Source organism: Hipposideros armiger, unplaced genomic scaffold (genome assembly GCF_001890085.2).
Source record: "Hipposideros armiger isolate ML-2016 unplaced genomic scaffold, ASM189008v1 scaffold_429, whole genome shotgun sequence".
Classification (NCBI taxonomy): Eukaryota; Metazoa; Chordata; class Mammalia; order Chiroptera; family Hipposideridae; genus Hipposideros; species Hipposideros armiger.
In genome coordinates, this window is record NW_017731779.1 from 298,158 (window position 1) to 326,031 (window position 27,874).

Sequence of the window (27,874 nt, forward strand, 5' to 3'; positions counted from 1 at the left end):
ATCAGATTACTTGAACTGTAAAGAATGTCCACATTTTCACCCGTTTTCCCCTCACTAGCCAAAGTGAATGCCAGCAAAAAAAAACATTCGGAAGGACAGCCCCACAGACACCTTTAATTTACAGTTACCATATGTCTATTTCAACACTGAGCTAAACATACATAATCACGACAGAAATTTTCATCATGCAAGGCATTTTCCTTATATTGACCTTCAAGTTTTCAACTTTGGTTACAAGGAAATTTAATTCATTGTCATTAGCGATCACTGAGGAATAAAACAATTGCTCCTATTATAATCGAAATCATCAAGTTGAGTATATATCTCTGAGATCAAGAGTAAGGGATAGTGTTGAGATCTGATAGGTTCTCACTTTCAAGAATGTTCTGATACCTCTTGAAAGAGAATTTTTTGTGAAAAAAATTCTGCAGATTAAGGTGGACTGATGAAATGGGACTCAATGCTTGAATACAAGCTGAAGTTTCAAAAGGGTCTCCAGGAAAAATAATTTAGATGAAGAGGAATTTGTGTCCCTCAAGTGGGGGATCATTTGTTGTCAAAGGTTCTGTCTCAAGTTCACAGCAATGCCTGGCACAGAGTCGACACTCTAGAGTTTGTTGAAGTATGAATGTGTGAATGAATAAATAAGGAAAGACCTCATGCTGGTTGAAGAGTTATGTATGAGCATGGTTTCCTCAGGAGTCAGTGAAGATCCTCACTTTGACCATTACTTCAAATACTTATTTTCAAGAACTGCTAATAGAGCAATATTTTGGACCTGCTCTGATAACAGGCATTCTCTGCAGGTTCCTGAAATGAGGAGTGACTCCTAAAAATGTATTTAATATTTCTATAATGAATATAGAACCATATGTAGGATGATTCAGAAAGAGAAGACTAGAAATACGGGTAAGTGTGAAACTGCACACAAAAGCACGTGTACAATCTAACTTTACCATTAGATTTAAACGTGCCCACTGTGGATGGATTGAGAAGAGGAGTTAACAGATACTAAAATAACCCACTTACTGCTGTCCATGCATTTCTTTTGCACCGGGCACACAACCATCCATCAGAGATCTCGTGAGAAGGGATGCCATAACAACCTATAAAATAATGGCATGGATTCATGAGTTAAGTCTTTCGCACTATGACAATATTACACATCTTAGCACTGAGTAATAAAATCAGAACTGCTTGCCATATAATTTTTTATTCTTAGAACAAAATATAAGCAAAGCTGTCTCAAAGATACATATGGTTCTCATATCTCATAGCTAATAGAATATTAGTCCCAGGAAACGTGAGAGTGTGGGTCTTAATAGTAACTATTGCTCACAATAGTAGTAATAGAGAATATGGAGAATAATTTTTTTTTTCTTTAGCTGGACCATCCTTCCACCTGTTGGCAGCTCAGCTCGGGCCCATGTGGGAATCGAACCGGCGACCCTGTTGCTCAGAGCTCGCACTCTTGAGTGAGCTCTTAACCAACTGAGCCACTCGGCCGGCCCAGAGGATAATTCTTATATGGGCAACAATAAAATTTCTAAACTGTCAGGTCTATACTTTACTCATGCAAAACATATTTCAAAATAAGTTGCAATTCTTGAAGCAAAATTTGGGGAAGTTTTAAAATAAAGCAATAAACTTTGACATAATATTTTTTTAATTAATGTAATTTACAGTTATATTCCAAAAATTATGTTTAACTAGCTTTAATTTCAGTGATAGAGACAGAGGAAGCACAATTCATGGTCAGTGATGAAGGATGTCTTCAATTCTACTTGTCTATTCAGTACGTACCTGACTCAAAATAACTATGTAAGGAGAGAGCTGATGATTCAAATACATGTAGTAATTACATGATACCAACGAACATGTTACTTTGACTTCTTGAAATAAAGGATTTGGAAAGATCTAAATGAGTAATTTTTAGTATCAAATTTCTATAACATTTAAGATGAGAAAAGAAAATAACAGAAATGTAATTACCCAAAGAAAAGCCTATCATAATTAAGCAAGACCATAAAATGTTTAGTTCAAGCACATGTTTATAAAATATAATAGTTAAATTGCATAGCTAGTGTAGTCAGGAGTCAAAATTAAAACCCTAATTTTTCTGTGAAATGGTGCTTTGCCTCTTATATACATATAATAATGTAGGGCAAATATACAGATACATATATAGGTATATGTGATACAAATTGACATAAATACAATAAGAAGGTTGCTATAATTATATTTTGGCAGATTATGTTCAAATCCCTTGGGGAAGTGAATAGTTTCTAATTATTAAATAAATAACAGACAGTGAGGCTATTCCAGCCGTAATGTAAGACAGGTATTATTCTGGCATAAATACAGAAGGTAATACTTATATTATAAACCATTCATACTAGATCGGCAGAGATAAGCCCCACATAAGTCTGTTAATAGAAAATGTGACTTGGTAAGTTCTGGAACATTAAAATGCTTTCAAAAAGAGTTACAATATATAATAGATCCCTTTTATACAAAATGACTTTAGAGAGTTACAAGGCAGGCCAATTAAAAAACATATCTATCACTTATCCAATTATATAAAAAACCAAATTGAGACAGGTATGTACGGAGACTAATCATCACAGTCCTAGGGGGAAACAACTGTAATGACTGTTATCCCCTAAAAGGCAACAGGTATCTCCCTACCCTTACAAAGAATAAAAATTTAACTTAATAATTAAATTCAATAATTCCCCAAATCACCAAAGCAGTACTCATTTCTCTTTAAGAAGTCACAAAGGAAAATAGTCATGAATCAACATCAGAGATTAAAATCAAATTTTAATGAAATATATCTTAAAATCAGTAAAATTCAAGTTTGTGAAAGTAACCTCACGATGACTCTGTGTCTGAAACACAAACAAACAAACAAAAAACCCAGACCTGCTCTCCCCTGCTATTGCATAAGGCTGGAGAAAATGGGGTGATTATACCTACTCACACTTTCATTAGAAAAAATGAGAGAAAGAATGATCTAACCATTAAGAATGCCAACAGCTCAATGCAATAGATCTGGTGGGTTACAAAGAGGTGAGAAATAGACTGAAGCACTGAAAAGACAGCATTGATGAATGAGAGATTCATTTACTTGCATGAACCTGTACACAGCACTTTGCACAGGAAATCAGAAGGCTTGTTCCATCCTCTTCCAGGAAGGCATTAGGTGGGGAATATTCTATATTTTCTTCACTATAAATAAAACACATCTCTGGAATGAGGGGCTTAGTCTTTCCTCCCGAAGGAACCACTTTCTCTAATTTTATCTCCCATCTAGAATCATTTTCTTCATTGCTGCTATCTGGCTGAAAAACACAATATTGCCACATAAGTAAAAAACACAGAAAAGAACTCATCATTTGTTCTAGTCACTCAAGTCTACTAACAGCTGCTTCATCCACTAACTTCCAGCTTTTGCTCCTCTTCTTGTTCTCCCTGACCCAATTATTAGCTTTTTATCAACACTCCTCCTCAGGCTCCCATCCAGGTGCTAAGCTGTAGGTACAAGAGGATGCTCTGTACATTTGCTTGTATGAGAAAAGTGATGAGCTACTATGTTCTTACATAAACAGTTCATGGAAAGAATCAATTTTCCTGGTGAACTTTCGCTTCTTTATTTGCACTAGGTTAACAGACCTGATTTCATTTACTGAAGATTCTTACCTGCATAACCTGGAAGGAGTGTTTTAAAGACCTCAGTTTTAATCTGTGCAACAATATTTAGGGAGTTTTTGAAGGCTTTTGCCTCATCACAAAGTTTGAAAACATCAAGACGGAAAGAGCTGGTAAATGTCACTAATAAAAAATAAAATGTGCAAAATAAAATAAAATTGTCACATCTCACCAAAATATATGAAAAATGTTTAGTGCTTATTTGACACTCTAATAACTATCCTATTATCTCCAGAGATCTTAGATTAATAAATTTCCCTAAATCTTACAATTTTGGTGGACTTTTTTTAAATTATTGGGAAAATACACAGGCAGATATGGAAATAAAAAGTTCAGTTTTTCCAAGAAAACACAGAAATTTAATGATTAAAAAGAAAGCAAAAACAATGTTTGTCATTCACCAAGACCATATTCAAAGACAAGTAAATAAACTACTTCCTCTATTTACAAAGGTCTAAAAATGTGGCATATTACACATTTTCATGCTCTGAAACATTGGAACAGAAAATCATTTACATTTTATGGAACTCTAAGAAAGATGTGATCTTGAATAAAATATTTCTGATTTAATTAGTGAAAATATAACCCAGAACACAATCGTCACATCAATATACATTATTGTATCTTAAAATAGATCATTGTGTGTGAGAGAGCTGGAGAATGTGGCCCTCGGCAAGCTAAAATGCTACCAGTGTAACAGATACCGGGCACAGCTGACTGATAAGGGTAAACTAGACAATTCCGTGTGAATTGAATCCTGCTGTGTCTTTTGCATGTTCCATGTGGGAAGATAAAGGGAGACATATTAAATGTGGTCCTAGAGCTGACATTTATATTATCGAGTGTGACATTTTCAAACATAAAACAGAGTCTAGGTCTAAGCTCTCTCTTGCAAGCTTCTACTATGGTTAAGTTTTCAATTCTGTGTGTCTTGGTAAAAGGGGTAGAAAGAAAGGTTGGATTTGACCCTTGACTGAAATAAAGGCCAACAAGGCCAACAAATAAACCAATCATTTATTCAAAAATGATAAAGCACTGTCAGTGAAATGTCTCTCAAGTGCATTTAGAAATTCTGTTTGCTGCTCTATTATGGCCATAATACTTATGTATAAGTATTAATGTCTTCCTTTTCACGTGAATATTTACCTTACAATGATTCATCTGTGTTTGTACAGCCACAGAGAAAGCACAGCCGTGAAAGGAAACTTTAACAATGACCCGCTCCCCGCTCATTACCTTGTAGTATGGCATGAGGAGAGCGCAGATGGCACAGTGGGGCTCCATTCTGGCCAGGGCTGCATTATACTCTTGCTCAGCCGCAAAGTTTGGGGACTTCGTCTGCCAAAGGTGAACCAAAGGTTTCGCCCAAGACTCCGTTTCTTCCACTTCCTCCTCAATCAGTGGAACCTCAGGCAATTCTAAACAGACAGGGCATGAAAACATAGTGAGCACAGGACCCACAGAAAAACAACCCTGGTCATAAAACAAGCAAACATTCCAAAGTGTCTGTGATATTAATGTGAGACACGCAACCTATTTTATCCTTCAAATACATTCTGAGAGAAGTGCAACAAAAGGAGTTTTTTCTTCATCCTCTTCATCTTCAAGGACTAGATCAGATCTGAGGGCCAGACAACCGCCCTCCTTTTGACACCTCCCCTCCTTCCCTGCCAGGAATAACTACACTGTTTTCTCCTTGCAGCTTCACAACTTCCATGTTTCTACTGCTACCATAACACCTCCTATGGTAAAACGGTTTATATGAATGAGGTTATCTTCCAGCTAGCAGAGAATCTACTAGCCCAGTAAATGCCTTACCAATATTTTTAGTTTCCTCACCTAGCACAGTACATGATTCAATAAATATTTACTAAATGGACTTCATTTCATTAACTTTTAGACTCAAGAATTCATGACAAATAACATTTACATAGCACCTATTGTGTGCCAAGCAATATACTGCCATTACATGGATGTAAAAGACAATCTCTATGTCAAATCTTTTTATTTGTTCAATACATACCTCCACAGGGCTAAATTTCTTTAAGCATGTATATTTGCTAACATCAAAGGGGCAGAAATCTACTCCATGAAAATATCATTTTACAAAATTTTACAGAAGGGAGACAAATACAGAAAGATGTAAGAAGTTTAGAGATAAAATTCCTCATGCCAATAGCAGAGGACAGTATATCAGGGCAGGTGGCAGCAACCATAGCTACATCTAGCACTTAATGTCCAGAGCTGTGACACATTCTAAAATGCCTCACCAGTAGCCATCACAGACTTATGGTTAAATACTGTGGAGCAATGTCCTCAACTCCTGAGCATGGGTGTTTCTGTGAACCAATGTGCTCCAGCCCTTTGAACTGCTGGCTTACCTGTTTTAGAAAAAGTCCAAACAGGTTTGCTCAGATAAGAACACAGGAAAGGCAGAGGGGAGACAGGGGGGGACAGGTGACCAGTTAGCTCAGTTGGTTAGAGTGTGGTTCTGATAACGCCAAGGTTGCCGGTTCGATCCCCACATGGGCCACGTGGGCTGCGCCCTCCTTAAAAGAGTCAACTATGCCATTGTAGCATGGAAGCAATGTGTAACCAATGACCATGGCTGTTCCCCAATAAAATTTAAAAAAACAACAGGAAGGGCTGAATGAGGCTGAAAAGAATTCAAAAAACATCAAATGCCAACTGAAGTGAAAGGGAACATACCTGCTTCCATGTTGGTCATGGTATTATTATTATTATATTATTTACAATGGAAAATGTTTAGTACTCAGCCAACAGAATTATTTGAAAACAAAACAAAAGGTAAGAACCTTTGTCTACATGTATTTGCAATTAAGTAATCTTGACTCTAAACATAAACTGTTTCCACTTCAACTTCCCTACAATAAACTATAGAATACTAACTGTAAAGACTAAGATTTGACAAATGAAAGATGGGAGTGAAAAGTTAACCAGGAACTTGAAATACCATTAAATCCTTAAATCATAGGATAATATCTCCCACATATATACTAAAAATGGGATCTAAACAAAAAGAAATCCTTGGGTTTGAGTAACTGTTACTACTTACTGGCACAAAATAAAGTTATCATATCACTTGCTTTATTATAAAAGATTGAAACACACAACATCAAGGGAACTATTTAATTCCTATAAGCCTAGCAATAATGCAAAAGAAATAGAGGGAAAGGACAATTCCTGACAATGGAGCCAGAGAATAGGAGGTGTGGGCAAGGGCTATGGCAAGATTTGACCTAGGGTAGCCTATGCAACTTGAGCTTATCCTCAAACCCTCTCAACAAAGACCTGGTAGAGGATCCTGGTCTATAGCTGTCCTTCTCCAAAGATGAGGTCTACTCTGGTGCAAAGAGCATTTGTCTTCTGTTTGGATGCTCTCCCACCCAGAGCATGCACTGAACACCTTAACTATGTAATCCCGTAAATCAAAACTTGCATGGCAGCAATGCTGTGCAGCACCAAGTCCAGGGACCCGTTAGTCCAGGGACCTAGCTTTAAATTCAAACCCTTTGATTCAGAAGGACTGTGGCTCTGGGTAAGATAATATTCTCACAAAATGAGAATCCCTTTCTCACCTACTTCAGGGTTGTTGTTTCCTTCTTTTTAATACTGAAATGAAATAGTAAATGTAAAACTTCTTTTTAAACTCTAAAGTGCTAAAGTTCTTCATAAATTCTAAAGTGATATATAAATGTATATATTATTACATAAAATCCATCCAATTACCTTGTCATTTGATCTGTTTGTCAATTCAATGCTGTAATAATTTATGAGTGGGGAAAAGAGACTGCATTTAATATTAAGTATATAATGATGACTATTCAGATTTCAATTTAGCTTTAAAAGTAAAAAATATTGGCACATTCTTGAAGGTAAATATTTTGTCTTCCTGAAATTTCCTCATCAAATTATTCATCCCTCCTCTATCACCTAGAACTCTTGCTTACCTTTGAACCAAGGCATTGTTCAAGCACAGACTAACCCAGGCTGTTGCCTTTCCCAGACTATGATATTTACATAACTACAGGTCTCAATATCTTAGGGAGCCAAGAATGTTCTGAGGGGAAACGTCTCCTCAGGATATCAAGGTACTCTCATCATCACATAATTCCAAATGAAAACTCTCCCTTTCAGCCTCTAAACACGTTTCTATACTCCTGTTCCTGGTTCCTTTTTAATGTACTTTCACCCACTTACTTTTAAAAAAAAAATACTTTCTATCTTCCAATATACAAAAGAGGGAAAATGTTTTTCCATTGTTGCTTTTTCTTTTTTTTAAAGATTTTATTGGGGAATTGGGGGAGGGAAACAGCGCTGGGGAATCAGGAGAAGGGGGAACAGACAAGTTGCTGTCCTTTTGTTCTTCAGTCTAGTTGTGGAGGATGTCGCTTCACTGGCCCATGTTGGTATTATCATTGTGCTCTTCCCGGATGAGGCAGTTCTCGCCAGCCATTGGACGGCCGCTCACAGTGGCTCACAGCGGCTCAGGGCAGTTCACACCAGCTGCCGGCCAGCCCCACTGCAGTCTACGCCATCACCAGCGACTCACGGTAGCCAGCTCCAGGTTGAGCTGTTGTTCACCATCTTAGCTATAAAGGGGGCAGCATCACTGGCCCTCATTGTGGGATCTGAACCGGGGCGCTGCTGCTCAGAGCTGGTGTCCCAAGCCAACTCCTAACCAATGCATATCTCGGCCGTCCCCTATTGTTGCTTTTAAATGTTTTGATTATTTGACATCACTCTGCCTAGGGATTTCCTATTTTTCCCTTTCTTCAACTATAGTTAACTGTTTCACTATAATCTCATTGGAATATAATTACCTCACAAAACATGATGTATTTTGTAACATGTTGTGCAATGAAACAGACCATATTGTTTTATAGATTTTTAGATTTTTAAAATATCAAATTAGTTCTCCCAACAGCTTCATAAAAGAGAGCAAAAACAGATATTATTAAACATATGAAGACATAGACACTGTAGACATTCAATGAACACCAATGTTTTTATTACTATAACTATATCTCTAATAGCAGAATATCACAATCAGAAGATTGTTCACAGCTCTGAGTCTCATCTTGAATGCCACCGTTTGTAGAATGGAGAAAATGAGGCAAAGGAAAGACCCCTTGGTGTACTACATCAAAGTCTGGGATATCTGTAAAAACATTACCAGCATAGAAGTCCCTTCTTTCCCAATTATATTCTGAACAAGAACAAAAGAAGCGCTAATAATGTAATAGCAGTTTTCAAAGTAAGGTCTATGAACTCTAGGAGATACACAATTTCTTGTGTATGGTCAAATTTCACAATAACACCGAGATATTTGCCTATGTTACCCTGTTGACATTTGAAACAGTGATACAAAAGCAATGGAGGATAAAACTGTTGGTGCCTGAACTTGAATCAAGGCAATGGCACCAATGCAGTCATTATATTCTTGACTACCTTGTATTTAGTGTGTATGGTGGGGAAGGGGGTAGTTTTGCTTTTCTGAAGCCAAAAAAAAGTATGAATTTTATTAAATTTGTGATAAAATAGGATGTATGCCTAAAGTACTTGTGCTGTACATTAAAGTTCAATAGTTGTCTTGGGGTTGAATCAGAAGTTGAATGAACTCCCTTTTTCATGGGGCACCATTTGTACTTGAAAGAATGATTAATAGACAAACTATTCAGACTTGTGTATTGGGCAGCAATTTTCATGAAAATGGAAAAAGAAAGCCTGTCATTTTAATAAAAAACTATGGAGACAATTTGTTGACAAATATTCAATTTTATGAGTCCAAATAAGAATTTTGGAAAACTTATATCCACTAGTGTGAGCTTGACAGCTTCCCAATACTTAAAGCTGTTTCTGATGGGATTGGTGGTGAAAGTATCAAATGTAATTTTCAAATATTATATAAAGAGACCTGTATAACTCAGACCTTTGTTTACCAATGCATGCTGTTATAAAACCATGCATGTGTAAAAGAACCACTCAAAGTACAAGATACACCAATGAATCTTTCATTTAATAGAGTCAAAAGGTTCACCAGGGTGAATTCAGATTCCACATTGCAACTAATCTTTAAAAAGCTACCATTTATCAAATTTTGGTGTAGTGTCAAAGAAGAATGTCCATAATTATCTGAAAAGGCTATTAAAATACTGCACACCCCTTCCAATCACATTAACTGTCTGAAGCCAGATTTTCTTCATATACTTCAATAAGAACAACATTGTGCAACACACTGAATACAGAAGCATATATGGGAATCCAATTATTTTTATTAAATCCAGTAATAAAGACCTTTGCAAAAATGTAAAGCAATACCACTCTTTATTTTTTTATGGTGTGAGGAAATCGCTATTTTTTTATGAAAAAAATGTAACTGTTATGTATTTATTATTCCTACTTTTAAATGAGTTAATACATTTCAAATTTTCCCTGTTTTAACTTCCAGCAAATAAGCATTGATAAGGTAATTCCATGGGAAAGGAAGAGAAGGGAAAGAGAAAAGAGAAGGGAAGAGACAAGATAGGACTAAACAAACCCTCTTTGAGGTCCTCACAACGTTTAAAAGCCTAAGGTGTCCCGACACCAAAAACACTGAGAATCACTGAATATTTATCTATCTATATATCTATCTATATCTATATAGATATAGATATACATATCATATAGAGAGAGATATGTATATATCTATATATATATAATATGTATATCTATATATATATCGATATATAGATATATATCGATATATATATAGATATGCACATTTTCATCCCAAAGCATTCGTATCACAGAGTCACTGGTGAACAATACAGCTCCAATAAAACTGGTATAAATTGTGCGCTCAGAGCCAGGCAAGAATTTCATCAACTGCTTTCTTCAATCAACGTGTGATGCTTAAGCAGAAAGAAAACAAGTCAATACTGCAGGAAGTCCTCCTTTCCTATTGGTTCTTTCATTAAGGTCTGCAAGGTTTGTCAACCATAGTTAAAAAAGCAAAAATTCTATGCCAATAGCACTTAATTTTCTTTTTTCTTAGTGCGCCTCTTACTTCATGGCAGAAATCTAGACTCCTAGATGGTTATATTTACAAAACCATTCCCATTACTCTGTAGCAAGTAAAGTACATCAACAGAAGTCTGAGCCTAAACACACAGCAGTTCCTTCAATTGACACAGCTCTACTAAATTCACAGAAGCAGGTCATAACACAACTCTGGACATCATGTTCTCAGCAACTCTCTCCTGAATAAGGAAACATAAGCAAAGGCATAAGCGGCCTCCTATGAAGGATGGCCAGCCCCTAACAAGTGCTGGAGCAAAACAGATACTGTCTTGAATAAATATACTGAAATGACCTATTAGAAAAGCTGCTGCCATACCAGCACAGTGCCAATAGCTTCTTTGAAATTTTTCAGTCATGCCACTAAAAAAAGTAAGTTGTTTTATTTTATGAAAGAACTTGCCTACAGACCAAACACCAAGCTCCTGGATCATACACACAATACACTAAAAATGTTGTTTTATCATTGTATTGAAAATATTTTTTCTGATTTATAACTAGGAAACCAAACTGTGCCTCTGATTCTGACTAGTTCTGGCAAAAATAAAAGCACATTGAGAAAGGTAGTGGAAATAGATATGCATACAGAACCCAAGAGTAGTGCTCAAGAAGAAATAAGAGTTAAACCAACAATATTTGATTTGTGTATGTGACAGCTGGGTACTAAGGGACCAACCACAACTTCTGCCTCTGCAATTACTTGTAAGTAGCCTCTCACAAGCAGCCTGCTGACAACTCCCCTACATCCTTCCCCAATGTGTCTTAAATGCTCCAAAATGATCTTCCCTGCTTACTATTCATACTTGTTGTGATACTGTGATATAAAAAGAAACATATGTTTGGTCTTTGTGCTGGTTCCTGGCACAGAACTTCTAAAAACCCTTGGGATTTCCTGAGTGAAATGGGTGAGTGGAGCATCACTGGTTAAAATATATTTGGTCTTAGATCCTAGTTCCTCATACAAGCTTCTAAGACTATTGGAATCTCAGAATTGATAACAGTATCTTTTGTTTGTTCATGAGATGACTGGTGGCTAGGGGCCCCTAGATAGCTCCAGGATGGGGGCTGGTCACCAGAAAGACCAAGTCAGGATTAAAGGGTTAGCACCTCAACCCACCTTTGAGGACGGGAGCAGGGCTGGAGACTGAGTTAATGGCTAACAGACGATGATTTAATCAACACAGGGTTCAAAGAGCTTCCAGAATGGTGACTATATCAAGGTGCTGGGAAGGTAATGAAAGCTCTGCACACCTCCACAACCCCACCTTGCCCTGTACATCCCTTCTTTTTGGCTGATCTGAGCTGTAAACCAGTAAATGACGTAAAGTGTTTTCCTGAGTTCTGTGAGCCATTCTAGTAAATCAAACCTGAGGTTGGAGTTGTAGGAACCCCCCAGACTTTATAGCATTGATAAGGAATAAGGATGGACTTGCAATTGGTGTCTGAAATGGCTGCATCTTGTGGAGCCAAGTCCTCAAGCTGTGGGGGAGGTGCTAACTCCACATTGTTAGTGTCAGAAGTGAATTAAATTGTAGGATAGCCAATTGGTGTCTGGAGAGTTGGAGAATTGGTTAGTTTGGGAAAAATATCCCACACGTTCGCTATCAAAAGTATTCACATTTGTAGTACTTGCCTTCTCCTTGGGACTATAATTCTGTTTTTCAAAAGATTAACTCCAGTCTCAAAGAGATAACTAGAAATGTGTCTTATTGATATGTTAACTATGAAGTCAGAGATCCAGTAACGCTTCTGACGCTGACCCAATCATCCAGAAAATTTTCATCCAGAAAATTACTTAAAATGTATACCCTAAATACTAAACTTTTAACATGACAAGTCAAATTAGAACAGGAACAGGAAGAGCCAATCTAGACAGACACCCAGTTATCTCCTACATATAAACATTTCTATCAAAAGATTTATCCTTTCAGAGAAATAAAAGTATTTAATTCCCATTCAGTCAAAAATAATCCTAAATGTTATTTATGATAATAAAAAAGATTAATGTCCTCTACAAAAGTATTACCTCAAATATATCCATTTAAAAATATATAAATAAATTATGGCATGGCCATATTATACCAGCATTAGGGAGGGTATTTTTCAAGAATATTAATGAAATATAATACAATATATATTCACTATATAACATATATTAAGTGAATATGAATATTATCTTAATAGGTAAGAAATCAGGATACAAAACTATATAAAGAATGATGACATTTTAGAAAAGACGAATTTAAAAGTCTGGATTAAAGGGCAGCAGTGTTGTAAGTTTTATAATTATAAATATATACAATCTTTAAACTTAAAAAAACTGCAGTCAGAATGATATTAGGCCAGACCTATGACCTGGGGGAAACCTTAGTTTAAAAGCAGACATATGTCAGATTTACTCACTCCCCAGTTCAGTCTTTTTGAACAAATTTTACTTACTAAATGTAAGGTGATTTCTCAATAGAAAAACATTTGGGCCATTGTAGAAGGACTGCTGCCAGGACTTGCTGATGGAATCTGGCAGATGGAAAAAGCCATCAACTCTACTACAGTACAATTTCCCTTTACCAATCACCACAATGATTTTGCTGTGAGGTTATGTTCCAGTGATGTGTTTTGGCTGGTATAGCAGTATTCTCTGCTATGAAGAGCACAGCAGCATCTGTTATCTTTCAGGTACTTGAGCAAAATCTCAGCCCTGGGAGGCATTACATATATGGTTTCAAATGTCCTGGAGGAAACTGAGGGGGAGGAGGGTGTGAGGAGAGGAAGAGGGCAAGAATGAGTTACTGAAAAAAAGCAAATAAATTCAAACTTGAGAACTTTATTGTTCCCATACAAACTATTGTATAATCTGTATACAAACTATATTTCAATGATTTTATGATGCCCTGAATTTCAAAGGTTTGTAAAGTTGTGTTTAAAAGTACAAAATAGGGAAAATTTATAGGACTTTTTAGGTATGATATTAGGAAGTGGTGACATAAAGGATAAATTAAATTCTGCATTACAGTACCCCTAAAATGCTAATGTAATAATGGATAATAGAATCCAACTGTTTTAGGCCTAAATCACTTAAGAAATTAAATGGATAGACATAATTTTATTCTTTATGCATAACTTTGCAATAACAGACTTGTCAAAAACATTTCAATAGGATACATTCAACTCATTCAATAGACTGCTTTAAACAACAGAAACATTCCAAAGCACACTCCTTCAAAATTCCTGTTACACAAAAACTCCCTGATACTTACGGTATCTCTGGGGAGGTAGGTTTCATGGAGAACTTTGGCATTATCGATGTTGCTTAAATTTTTAAAAGAACATCGGTTCATATTTCACTAACATATATTCTTACAATACACATGGACAACAAGGAATACTGCGAATGATCTACTCTATCAACAAAGATAGCTGGTTTTCATCAGATGTCCATATGTGCTCACTCAGCTTTTTTATCAGTACTAAGGCATTATTGGGCATTGCTCATGATAAAGCAGATAGAATGCAAACTTGGGAATTAGGATTTAAAGCCTTTTATCTGCCAATTACCAGCACTGTGACCTTGGACAAGTCACTTAATGTCTCTGAGCTTCAGTTTTCTCAACAGTAAAATTGATAACACCATCTATCTTTTCAAAAAAATGTAAATAACAATTGCTAAAAATGTATACAATAGGAAGAAAGAAACAGTGAATTTTCATATCTTCGTGGGGATGGGGAAAAGAAAACTTCTAAAAGAAAACTGGCATATCTTTGGAAAATTTGATGACAACATGGCACCAAAAGGAACTTTGATTCAGAGTATCAAATCAAAGATAGATGAAAGAGTGAGCATATGAAACTCACTGTGTTTTAGGCAATATGACAGATGCCAGAAATAACAAAATAAACCATCTCTAGCCTTCAAGAAGTTCAAAATTTCCCATGGGATAAACCTCCAGTTTCTTAAACTATTTCATTAACAGCATCTTACTACAAAGTCAAAAAATGGCTGAACAAGCTCTCTAAGCAAAGAACCACCAGCATGTTGCAATTTTTCCACAAAAAAAGCTCCCCTTAGCTAAAAGTCAGCTCTGTTCATCTACAAAAAGGAGAGCAGGATCTTTAGACATTTGGCCCAGGAACTAAACGGGATATCACCTGGCAGATCACACAAAACAGCTGCTAAGGAGAGAGCGAAGAACTTCATGCTGGGCCGCCATGATGCTGACTACTGAGGAAACAAGGACATGGAGTACTCCAGAGCATGTACAGAAATAAGGGGACAAGGTGGCAAATGTTCATTCTGTCGTTCCACGTAAATAGCCATCCAACAAAAGGACCATCCAGGGTCCTGGCAGCTACTGTACTTCTTGTTGTTGCTTCGAACACGCCACACTCACTCCCTCCTTGGGGCCTTTGTATTCACTGTTCTCTCCCAAGAAGATTCTTACCCCAAGAATCTTACAGGCATTATGAAGTATATTTCCTCAAGAAAAGACCTTACCAACTATGGAAAAATTTGAGTTATGCTCAGACATGCTCCCTTTTCTCCTTAAGTTTCTATTCTTTATAAGCACAACAAAAACTCCTGCACTTTTCTATCTTGAAAATGCTCCCCCAACACAAAACCAAACATGAACAGTAAAACCACACAACATCACTGTAGAATTTAGAAGTCCATTTGACATGTATAAAAAATAATCACCTCATCATTTTCCTAAAACTGGCAACCTAAGACCCAAAAAGAAAAAAGGAATAAAACACCACTTTACAGAAATAAAATGATGATAAAATGAACCACTTCCTAACCACTTACTATCTGGGAAGCTACACATGTCACTTAAGCACCCCCCACATCCTTATCCAAAGCAGTGAAACGTGCCCAAATGTCATCCTGCAGAACATTAACAGACCAGGTCTAAGTTTTCAATAGTCAGAGGCAAAACAAAGAAAATAAAGACCATAAGGAAATCATAAGTTTTTAAATCTATACAAACTTTGCAAGCTTATTCTTGATCTTCATCATTAGTTTCACAACCAACCAAAAGGTGGAAACAGAAATTCAGAAAATATGGTACAAAATAAGGGGTAATTCAATGGCCTATAGGATGAAGACATCTTTGTCTCCAGGAAAAGGGGGCTGCATACAAATTTTAGGAAATATAAAGTAACATTTAAGTTAAGCTGTATGAAATTGCAATTTTTGTAGATTGAAAAAAAATCAAACATTAGCAATTTCATACATTTCGCCCTAATATGGTAATTTATTTTTCTAAAGAATGAAATGAACAACACAACTATAATATCAAAAGCTGTTCCTCAGATGTTTTTTACTAAACTTTAAGAGTAATAATGCACACAAGAATTCAAAAGAATTAGTGTTGACTATCATTTTACAATCCCAATGCTTTCAGCACATATAGAGAGGTCTGATCATAAGAATTCATACCAACCATGTTTGGAAAAGTTTCAAGATTGATTCTGAAAAGTACAGAAAGCAACCGTATAACATAAGTTAAAAAGCTAACATTTTTCTTCTAATTCAATCAAACCCTTATGAAGCCACACTAGCATAATAAGAGCAAGGTGTTTTTGATTTTTATTCCCCGTATTGCAGTAAAAGTCAATGCCACTGGGACTCCAAATGGAATTTACTGACAGAGAAATCAAGCTAAACTGAGAATACCTATTATTACACAGCTGAGTGCTAGATAAAATATCCATTAAATCTGAGTGCCAACAACATCTAATGTTTTATGTCCACATAATGCAGGAAAACATTGGCTGTGACCTATCAACAAAGATTCCAAGCCAATCTACTTAGCAATCTGCTGAAGTTGCTGTTTTACTGCTTAAACAGGCAGAATTATAACTGTGCTTATTATGAAAGTATAATATTACCTCAAGCTAATAAGAATTGATGGAACAAAAAATCATTATGTAAAAATTAATAACATTTGGAGCATGACATGCAACAATCATAAGAGAGCTTTTTTTTTTTTCCGAACTTGGCAGAGAAAAGAAGTTTTTACACAAGAGAAACACTGATGATGTTCCTATACGTCACTATTTTGCTCTTCAGTGGAAGTCTAGCATGGCACAAGGGGACTAAATAGCATCCTCTCCTATCATATTTTCATAGACTCAAAGACCTTTAGAGTTGGAATGAAACTTTGGGATCACTAATCTGACCATTTCATCACACAGATGAGTAAACATATGATGAGCCTTAGACAGATTACATGCCTTAGTTCTCCAGGCCATAGAGCCATTAACAGCCCAGGAGAGATTAGAAAGCAGGGTTCAGGGTGCTTGCCATAAACAGAGTCATGTCCCCATTACTATCTGGCAAAACTAATAAATGGGTGCTTTTAATGTTTAAAATGAAATTCCTATTTAATTTAATACTTAAAATAAAATTTGTAAAGTTTGAATCAATAAAAGACATTATTATATTTGATCAATATATCTATCTACTTAATAAATCCTTGAAACACAAGAAATAAAATGAAGACCGACAAATCTATACCAATACTCTATAGAAAGGAGGGAGTTGTTACAGGATGCCAGGGGCAGGAGGGCATAATTCTCCCCCCAAAACATCTACCTACCAAAGGTAAAGTGAAACAGCCAATTCTAGACAGTGTTGTTTTGCTTGAGGGGTTAACTGCAAAGTGGCCAAGAGCCAGCTGTGCACTAGTAGTAGCATTTACAGTGACTGAATGGCACAAGATGAATTTCAGAAAATACCACAGGAAATATCAGGTAATCCCAGAAGAAAACCAAAATCTCCAATAAAATGAAATCAGTGGGTAGGTCTAGTCTTGGGAAAATATGTTCAGGACCAGGTTAGTATTCAATTGCATCATAAACATGAGCACTTTAGTAAAAGGAATGTAAAAAAGAGAAAAACATTTGGGAAAGAAACCAAATTGTGTCAGACTTGAGTTCCTTAGATTTTCCTTACATAATTGTACTTAAATGTATACATGTTATTTTTTAAAATAACTGAAAACCTATGTTAAATGGGTTAAGATTAATGGTCAAACACCAAGAATAATCTCTAATTAAAAAGCAGCAATCTCCATCTCTTCCATCTCTGTATTTAAATATTTAATCCATTACTAAATGAATTCTGATATTAATAATAGACAAACTGTCTAAAAAATAAATTGCTGTAACACTGCCTGAAATATACTCTGAATCAAACCCTCAAGGCATGCAGACACTATAGAGATAGGGATCAGGGTCTAAACTGTCTTTAATTTCCAAAAGATGCTTCCCAGCTCATTACAGTACTGTACTTGCTGAATTGATGATTTATAAAGAGTTATCCAGACAGTTCAGATTAGAGAGAATTAGAGCCATAACCAGGGCTTTAATCTGAATCTTGTCAATTTTCAAACCTGTAGGTAGGATTGCCTCTGCACTTGGGTGAACACAGTACAGATGGGTACCTGCATCTTTCCATCTTTTTGTATAATTATTCTAGAAATCATAAAATTATACTTGAAGAGTTACAAATAAAAACGTGGTCCAATGGCAATGAGCTCAACATATTGAGCTCAACATAGTAACCCCCTGTTAATTCCAGGTATTTGAAATGCCAAAAATCTAATCATGAACCTGTAGTTAGGAGCCCTGATTATTCATGACCAGTCCTCACATTTTACACAAGAGGGAACTGAAGCCAGAGAGAAGACTTGCCCAAAGTCAAAAAACTTATAAGAGACAAAGCCTTACAAGGACTCCAATCAGAGTCTATTGTCCATTAGTCCACCAGATTCTTCTTCAGAATGCATTCAAAAGGTTTTGTAATTGCTTCTGCTAAATGTCCTGGAGGTTTTAACAGCCAGGACCCGCTTTTAGTTTAAATTTTTGAGTTGGAATTAGAAACTATAAAATTTGATGGCAGTCCTAGGGTTAAGAACTGCTAGGATGACTTTCTCTTCTCATCCTATCACCTTTTCTCACACAAGGCCAAACCCAGGCGGCAAGTCCTCTTGTCCTCTGCCTGTGTCTACAGCCAGTTATGGTTTTTTGTTTTTGGTTTTTTTCCCTAGTACACCCTTAACTAAGGGTACAGGTTCTGTGTGTCTGAGGGTCCTTATGCTTGGCTCTGATTTCCCTACCTCCACTCTAGCCCTGGCCTATTTCCCCCCCAAATAGTTCTCCTCTTCCAATCTGGATGTCATTTCTCTCTGAATCCCCTCTGGAGTTCCCTCATTTCTTCAGAGCTCAATTACCACCCTTGTCACACGCCTCGCCACACACCAGGTATAATATCTTACTCAAGATGGTGTTAATAAATTTAAAGAATTCAACTTAAAAATAAAGACAATGCAAGAAACCTACAGCATGTTAATTCCATGATTTGACAACTTTAAAGACGTGATTGTCAACTTCTGTAGTATCTTAAGATGAATGCAGAATGACCAATTTTATCCCATCATATAAAACAGGAAGACTTTTGCTGGGAACACGACTAGATTATGTGTAGTAAGTATTTATCCCTAAAATCCAAATTTCTTTGGCCTGTAAACTGTTTCTTGCTTATGATCCCCTTATGATACATATTTGCAACTTGGTCAAATTACTTCTCTACCAAGCAATTTTTTAGAAGTTTGTTACAACAAACTGACAGAATAAATGCTGAATACTGTACAACATATACAGAAAAAATACTGAAAAACTTCACACACCTACCTTCATCACTTGGTGCCTGTTGCTTCACCAGAGTCATTGGGGATCTTGCTGGAGGCTTGCTAAGTGGATGGCGCCAACTTTTAGCAGTTTTGGTTTCTCCCTCTATTCTCTGGTTACAGAAAAAAATGGGGAAGAAACACCCACCGTTAAAGACTTGGTTCACAATGATTTACGACAATTTAATTATGAAGAACTCCTGTACTTTTTTTTTTTTCACCTCCTGGCCATTCTACTAGTTATTTTACAAAGAGGTCAATTAACTATCCTTCCACTTTATATTAAAACACTATCTGCAGTGCAGGCTTATCAGGCCTGCAATAAACTCAGCAGTTAGCAAGTTTTCGAAAGTTTTTTAAAACTAATCTAAATTTAGGATGATATATGGACAACAATATAGGACCGTGGCATTTGGTCACCTCTATGCTGGTCACCTGTGAGTATCAGGCAGGTTATTTTGCTTTCTATCCATAGAGAAAACCATATGCCAAATTGAGCCCATACACTTCCTGTCATTCAGAAATGAATCACCACTTCACTGAGGATTAAACAAGAAATCAAGTGTTTCTTTTAATATGGTAAATTGCTGTCATCTGGAAACCACTTAAATTTTATATAAAATCTTTTGCCCTGGGCTCTCCAAACTACTTCACCTTTCAAAGGTAGAGGAAAAAGTCATGTGCACCTTGACATCTTCCAGACTGAACCCAATTACAAGCTTTCTTGCCTACTGAATCCATAAAAAACTAAAGGGGCGTGGGGTTCCCCAAGACAGAGTTTGAAACTAGTAGGTTTGTATCAACAGCTGACTAGGAAAGAAAGGAGTCTCAGAAATTTTCCTGTCAGCAGAAGAAGCAGTGGCTAGATGAGATTTATCTGTGGTTTATAATAACTAAAACGTAATATGGGAAATTATAAACAAAAAATATTTATTAAGCTCCTTTTATGTGCCATACTGTTCTAAAAGCTGAGCTACAACAGGAAAAAGTAGGTCCCTGCTTTCAAGGAGTGTGCATTCTAGACAGGGAAGAGCACAGTCAAGAAGTAAAAGGTAAATATTTATCAGGTACTATTAAGCAAATATGCAATAAAGAAAAAATAAAGTAGGACAAAGGAATGGAAAGAAATGGGAGGGCTATTTTACACAGGGTCATCAGAGAATGCCTTTCTGATGAGGAGACATTTGAGTATAATGTTGAGTGCAATGAAAAAGCAATATATTTAGATCTCTGGAGAAGGACTACTTTGGGCAGCAGGAATAACATGTGAAGTGTTAACATATTTGGTGTATTCCAGGGAGAGCACAGAGCCCAGTTATAGATAGAGAGACAGACAGAGAATGTTCAAATAATAACTTAATATTTCTTGAGACGATTGACTAAAGCTGACTGCTACCAGCAAACACATAGTATTACACTTAATAATAAGAAACAGTTCAAAACTACACAAAAATGAAATGGGTCTATATTACTTAGAATGATTGCCTGACACCATGATGTAAGAAAAGAATACCATATAGCTATTTCTAAGAAGGGCAAACCAAGTCACCCAGCACTCAACGGCAGCATTTGCTCACCTCTGAGGGCAATCTTTGTTCAGGGAAATGATACAGATGAAGGTTAAAAGCACTGAGGGTAGAAGAGTCTCCACTGAATGCAAAGAACCAGGAAAGTTACTTTCAGTTCCATTTCAGTTTAAAGTATGTGACTAAATAGAACCTAAACAGGCGTTTGACTTATTCATCACTCTAGAACTCCAATATCTGTTTAGGTACGATTAATCGCTATGTGAAATTAAGCTGTAAAATTGGTTTACTAAATAGTATGTGAATGCTATTTTCAAACTTCCCTTAACCATCTTTTCAAATAAATTAGACCACTTTTTTCTATTTCTCACATGTTTTAAATAAATATTTTATGGTTCAGTAGAATATACAATCATGCATAAAATGATAACAGTTATTAGGTCAAATTAGGAAATTATCTATATTTTATTTGGCATGTTAAAACTATGGAGATTAGATGAGTGGATTTCCTTATCTAATCTCCCTTACTACTCACAGATATGACAGACAAGGTCAATGGTGATTTGAAATGAGCAAGAGCAAATCAAGAAGTGGCTCTGTTCAGGATCTGCTCAATGTATCAGCTCAAACAATTGAGGTTCTCCTTACTCACCCACTTGACTTCCCTCATCTACTGTATAGGTCAAAAGAGATTACTGAATTCTGCCAGTCACTACACACAATCAGAGCTTGCCTGGTCCATTCACAATCTTAGTTACAGCAACAGTTTATGCTAAAAGCATATGATATTAGCAAGACCATATGAAAAACAGGGAGGCCCTACACAAACAGATAGAATGAAGGGCTTGGTAATCAAAAGGGGTCTTGAGTTTTCCAAGAGGCAAATGGCCTATTTCTGGCAGTGAGCAGGACCAGAACAGTCGGCCTGATCCTAGGATCAGAGTCCATAAGGAAAGAATCAGGGGCAAGTGTGACCAGGGAAGCCCTAATGTTAAAAATAGAGGCTATGGAAAGCTGGGAACCCTGAGATATTAACTGTTGGCAGAGGTCAGAGCCCAGTGAGTGAATCATTTCCAGTCTGATTAATATTGTAGGTAATAGAACCATTCTGTATCTTGACTGCATCAATGTCAATGTCGTTGGGATATCCTACTATAGTTTTCTAAGTTACTAGTGGGGAAACTGGGTACACAGGATCTTTCTGTACTATTTCTTACAATTGCACATGAAACTATAATTACCTCAAAATAAAGAGTTTAGTTTTAGAAAAACTTGAAAATGAAGAAAATTAAGCTCCAACATGTGGCCAAAATTCCATACTATCTGAACTATCATCATGTAAGCCAGAGCTCGCAGGAGGCTTACCTCCCAGTCATTAAAGGAAATATGATTAAGACCCATAAGTGTGAGATGTATTTTCTGCCCTACAGTAAGATTTCAATGCCCACCACAGTTTTCAGAAAGTCCCCTAACCACACAATAGATACAGTAAAAACGGACATTGCCACATACGCTGGGGACTTTAAAGCCGTTTCTCTCTCCACTGGGGACCACTGAGATTTCCCCAGGTTCAAGGCCACTGCTGCAGCTCTCCACATCACTCTCTTCTCCCTCTGTCAGCACACTGTTACTCTCTGCCACTGAGAAGCATGACTCAGGTGACTTTAGCCAAGGAAGCTTGGGTGGGTCTGATTCCTGGGACGTCACATGATCACTAGATACGGAACTATCAGCCTCACTGGAGTTCGAAGGTGGAATTATGGCATAGGCTTGGCCATCCTCAGTTTTTACTTCCTCCGTTACAGATGTACTTAAGCAGCTGCCTCCTGAGGAGTAAAACAAAAGATTGTTAGTAAATCTTCCAGTGTATTTTTACTAAGTATAATCATTAAACTAGTCTCAACTAAATTTCTATCTTCCAATTTCCCCTCTAAACTTCCACAGACACAGATGGGAAAGGTTATCAAAGTACCATGTAGCCGCTGTAGTTGTTAACGTGAGACTTTGGAGTTTAGCAAAAGAATGTACTTATTGACAAAACAAGAGATTAAAAAGTGGTTCCACTACAGACTAATGTCAAAATCCTGAGCAATAACAATAATTATCCAAAGCAATAGAAATTTGAAATCTTGCTAAAAAAAGAATTATATTCCAATATATGATGATAAGAGCTGCTACTTATGAAACATTCCAGCTCAGAAGATGTATGTAAAGAACCTATGTAAGATCCTGTAAAAATTATTTCCTATACTAATCCTGTGTCACACAATGACAGCATATAAAATACCATAAGCACTTCTTTTCTACTGCCATCTTTATGCACCCATCTCTCTCCCTTTCTCACACGCATGCGAGTGCACACCCACGCAAGCACACACACACACAAAAACACGCACATGCACATCATTTCACCCATCACATACTATTGTAGCTGTGAGGCTGAACCCAGCCACATCTTCTACTTAAGTGTTTTGCCAGGTCTCAAAACCCTGGAGGTCAAAATGCAAGGAACTGAATAGTGACAGAACTAATAGAACTGGGTGCCCTTGGCCTAAACCCCCCAGTAATTCACAAAGTGGTTAATTAAACTATGGTGAGGGGCTCTAAAGAAGTAGCTGTATGTGTTGCATTAACTGTCATCTCTGCACTATTTGCTGCTATTCCCTTATTAACCTTCTCCACCTTGCTATCATCTATCCATTTACCTCAAGTCAATTCAGATACCACCTACTCCAAAAAACACTTGCCAGTCCAGCCTTCTGTCCAATTCGGGTCTGTCCCTGGTGTACCAGCACATCCTATGCCATCTCTATCACAGCAGTTATCACACTGGATGGTGTGTTTGTCTAGCTCTCACTAAAGTATGAACTCACTGAAGAAAAATCTATGATTTACAGTCTATTAACACAGATATTTCAAGAGCAAAAGGTAACGAAGATGAAGCAGCAGCCAGGGTCGGGTTAATTAGGGCTATGAAAAGGACTTTTTTTTTTTTTTACTCTAAGCGGAATAAGAGTAAAAACAAGGTAGGGACAAGACCTAAGCTACGTCATTATAAAGGGTCACTATATAACTTCCATATGGAGAGCTGACTAGCAGAGGTGTCTAGACCGGACGTGCCAAATAGAAAGGAAATAATTTCTGCAATAGTCAAGGCAAGAGATAATGGTGCCTTAAACGAGAGGAAGAGGCAGGGGGTGGCCGGATTCGGAAAGAGTCCCACGAATGAAGGACTGACTAGATAAGGGGTGTGAGAGGAAGACAGGAACTACCAACCAGCACGTAAAAGGACAAACGTGCTAACAAAGAAGCAAAGCATTAAAGCAGTTTCAGAGAAATATGCTATCAAGGGGGAGAAAAGGAAAGGAGTTGAGACTTACAGATGATGGCTTTAGTAAAGAGAAACAGCCAGGGGACTGACTACACATACCATTTCCCAAGACTGAATGATTTTTGTTGTGCTTTTTAAAAGCTATATTCTTTATTTGCTTTTTAAAATTAAGTCAAAAGCTAAGAATCTGCAAAGAATTATCTGTAATTGGTTTTCTCTGTTCCATGTGAATTCAAGAGAAACTTTCCAAAAATGTATTGTATATTGTAAATTGAGTTGCACTGAAAAAAACTTTTTCATTTTAGAATCTTCTTTTTCATTAAATCAAACAGGCACTGCTGGCTGTTTGTCTCACAATTCCACTACATGCAGCAGTGGCGCTCCTGACTTTTGTAACATCCCCTTGGCCTCCTGACTGAGTTACTCCCTAACCTTAGAGAGCTTATTGTGTAAGCTATGTGGAAAAGCAAGATATCTGTCCTAGTAACACAGATCAAAGGCATCAGATCATCAACTACCTCCTACTTGTGAAACAGCCAGCCAGTTTCTCACCTGAGAGTCTGACATTGTCTGATGAATTCTGATCCAGCTGCATCCTGCTAGCAGAGGCCTCTTCCTTGGAAGTTGCTTCTGTGTTCCCCAGCATGGCTGCTGCTTCTGGCTTTTCACTGACCTTGAGGTCATCTGCGTCTGAGTCAGGGGTGGGGTCCTCAGCCCCACTGACTGCAGCTGGCACTTCCTTGTCCTCCTCATTCTTAGGCCTCTTAGAGTGAGAACTGATGCACTGAGAGCTATTGGAGAGAGAACTGAGGTCAGAGCAGAATGTTTGCAATGGACAGGACAAAACACACTCCAATGCAAACATATTTTCACTTACTGAAAGGAGAAAAAAACAGTTTTTTCATCATTGTGCAGAGATAATCTTCACAATTAACAGATTAAATTTGAAACTGAAATCTTAACGAGAGTTTTAATAACAATGTACTAAAAATTAAACAATTGTAAACAATTGATTATTAAATATTATTGGGAGGAAGTCTTTGCTAAAATTTTATAACAATATTAAAAAAACTGAAAATAAAAATGAAGTAAAACATGATGACATGGGGGAAATCAAATCAATAAATCAAATATTATTTAGATAATGAAAAACAAAAAAAGGAAATGAGAACCCAAAACGCTGTTATTGAAAATCTGAGTAGATTCTTCACATTCCAAGGTAAACAAGTGCCCACATTCACCTGAGTTTTGTATAATTCTGAAGTATGCATGAAAATTATAAAAATTAAATGCTAAATCATCATTAGCTAAAAGAAATAAGAGGGAAGGAGGCCAACTGTATGTATTTAACATCTTATATCAACTTATTATTTTCACAGTGGACACCATTTTTTTCCTCTTTTAGTAGTCTCCAGAAAGTCAATTGATAGCTTTGTCATAGATGCCTTTGTATATGACACAACATTTCTTATACTTTCTTTAGGAAGAATTACAACTCAAATCAAACCAACATATATTTCAGTGAGCACGCGCACACACTCACACACACACACAACACACACACACACACACACCACTAACCACTAACCACTAAGCACTGTAGGAAGTCAGAGAGGACAGAGATCTGTCGTCGTCATCATCATCATCACATTTATTGAGAACCCATGCACTAGCCTATGCAGAAAATCTTCACATTACTACCAGCATAGTACATGTAAAATAAGATGGCTGACATCTCTGAGATTTCAATGAATCATTCATTCCCTTCATTAGATTTCCCTAAGGGAGTAAGTAAACTCTATGATCAAGCCATAAGGCTGATCATAATCGAGAAGCCCCTTAACACTAGGCTTTCAAACTGAGTGAGCAAAGTCCATTGATTATTTTAACATACTGAAAGGCATTTCAAATCAGTGCAATGTCATAGATCTTGTTCTCTGTCGACCCAAAAGGGCCACTGTGGTTAGTAACTAGGAGACCAGACCATATACCTAATTAGAGTATTAAGATTTCTACCCACTAAAGAACAATTCTCAAGATGTTCTGCTGGTGTTTCTTCTAAATTCAAGATTGCTCCCTCCCACAGCAAGCTTTTTTGTAATGTGGATAACATTTATCAAAGGCACTGACTCTAATCTGTGTTTCCCAACTTTTCTCAATGCAACCCAAAGTAAGTTATACATTTTAGATGATGACACAACACTCACATACACATATGCTTAAACATGTCATGAATTAATACTTACCCCTTACCAAATAGGAAAGACTGTGATACTTTTTATTCTATTTTACCTCCTACATTAAAATGTTGTTCCTAACCTATTACACCGATTTGAAACTAATCATTGAAAATCACTGCTATAAACTATAGGTTGAAATAAGTTTGAGTTCCACTACTAACTAATTCTGTGCCTCAGGTAATTCATACAATACGGAAGTTTGACTCCATGTTCTTAAGGTTCCTCCGCTCACTACCATTCTAAAATGGCCAAAAATAAATGTGAGGATAAAAAAGAGAATCAGACTATAAACATCAGAAATGTGGCCAAAGATCTGAAATTCCAGTGTATTTAGTTAGTGAAACACTGGAAACAAGCTACAGGTCCAAATATGGGGGATTTATTTATTTATTAATTAATAAATACATGCAGGCACCAAAAATTACCTTGTAGAAAATCATTTAATTACATTAAAAAAAAAACCACTCACAAAACTGGTCATCAAATTGTTAATAGAGTATGGCCCCAATTTTAGAAAAGTATATAATATTATATAATAAATAATAAATATATATGTAAAGGATATATACAAAATGTTAACACTGGTTATCTCTAGATTGTGAGGTTATGGGTGATTTGGAATTCCTTCATTATTCTTTTCCTTATTTTACAAATTTTCTCCAATGCACAAATATTACTTTTACAATTTGAAAAACAAACAATGAGTAATATTGGAGAGCAAAGATGTAATATAACCCTGGGAAACATAAGAGCCTAAAAAGATTGCCTGAGGACCCAAGTAACATAACACATACCCTGTTCAATGGGTTTTGTTTTGTTTTGTTTGTTTGTTTTCTTCTTCAGTTGATTTTTATTATTTTTTTTATTGTTAGTTTCAAGTGTACAGAACAATGCAATAGTTATCCTTTTCACCCTTCACACAGAAACAACGCTCTTCCCCATCTATTGTCCTCCCACCCCCGAAATCATGCTTATCTATTACAATTCCATTGACTCCATTCCCACACTCTACTCCATGTCCCGTGTCAATGGGTTTTACAACAGCAAAATGCCCACAACAGGCATAAAGCCTTCTGAAATGGCCCTGGCCACGAAAACAGAATGTGGAAAAAAGTTCACAGGGACAATCATGTTACAAAAACACCACATGCTCTGCTTTACATCTTGCAAAAGAATAAAGCAAAGTGTATAAAAAGCAGCAATTGGGCCAGCCGAGTGGCGCGTTGGTTAAGAGCTGGCTTGGGATGCCAGAGAGCCTGGTTTGGATCCGACATATAAGGGCCAGTGACACTG

The 27,874-nt window shown here is 36.7% G+C and overlaps 1 protein-coding gene across 3 annotated transcripts in view; it reads right to left on the reverse strand.

Moving 5' to 3' along the window:
- KDM4C (lysine demethylase 4C) overlaps positions 1–27,874 on the reverse strand; it is a 447,429-nt gene that overhangs the window by 149,776 nt on the left and 269,779 nt on the right. For all 3 annotated transcript variants that reach the window (XM_019664744.1, XM_019664743.1, XM_019664745.1), the window contains 6 exons: positions 24,894–25,132; positions 22,523–22,836; positions 19,489–19,597; positions 4,948–5,129; positions 3,131–3,344; positions 1,030–1,106 (listed from right to left, as the gene is read on the reverse strand). In XM_019664744.1, the coding sequence (XP_019520289.1) occupies positions 1,030–1,106; positions 3,131–3,344; positions 4,948–5,129; positions 19,489–19,597; positions 22,523–22,836; positions 24,894–25,132 (1,135 nt within the window). The remainder of the gene's footprint in view (positions 1–1,029; positions 1,107–3,130; positions 3,345–4,947; positions 5,130–19,488; positions 19,598–22,522; positions 22,837–24,893; positions 25,133–27,874) is intronic.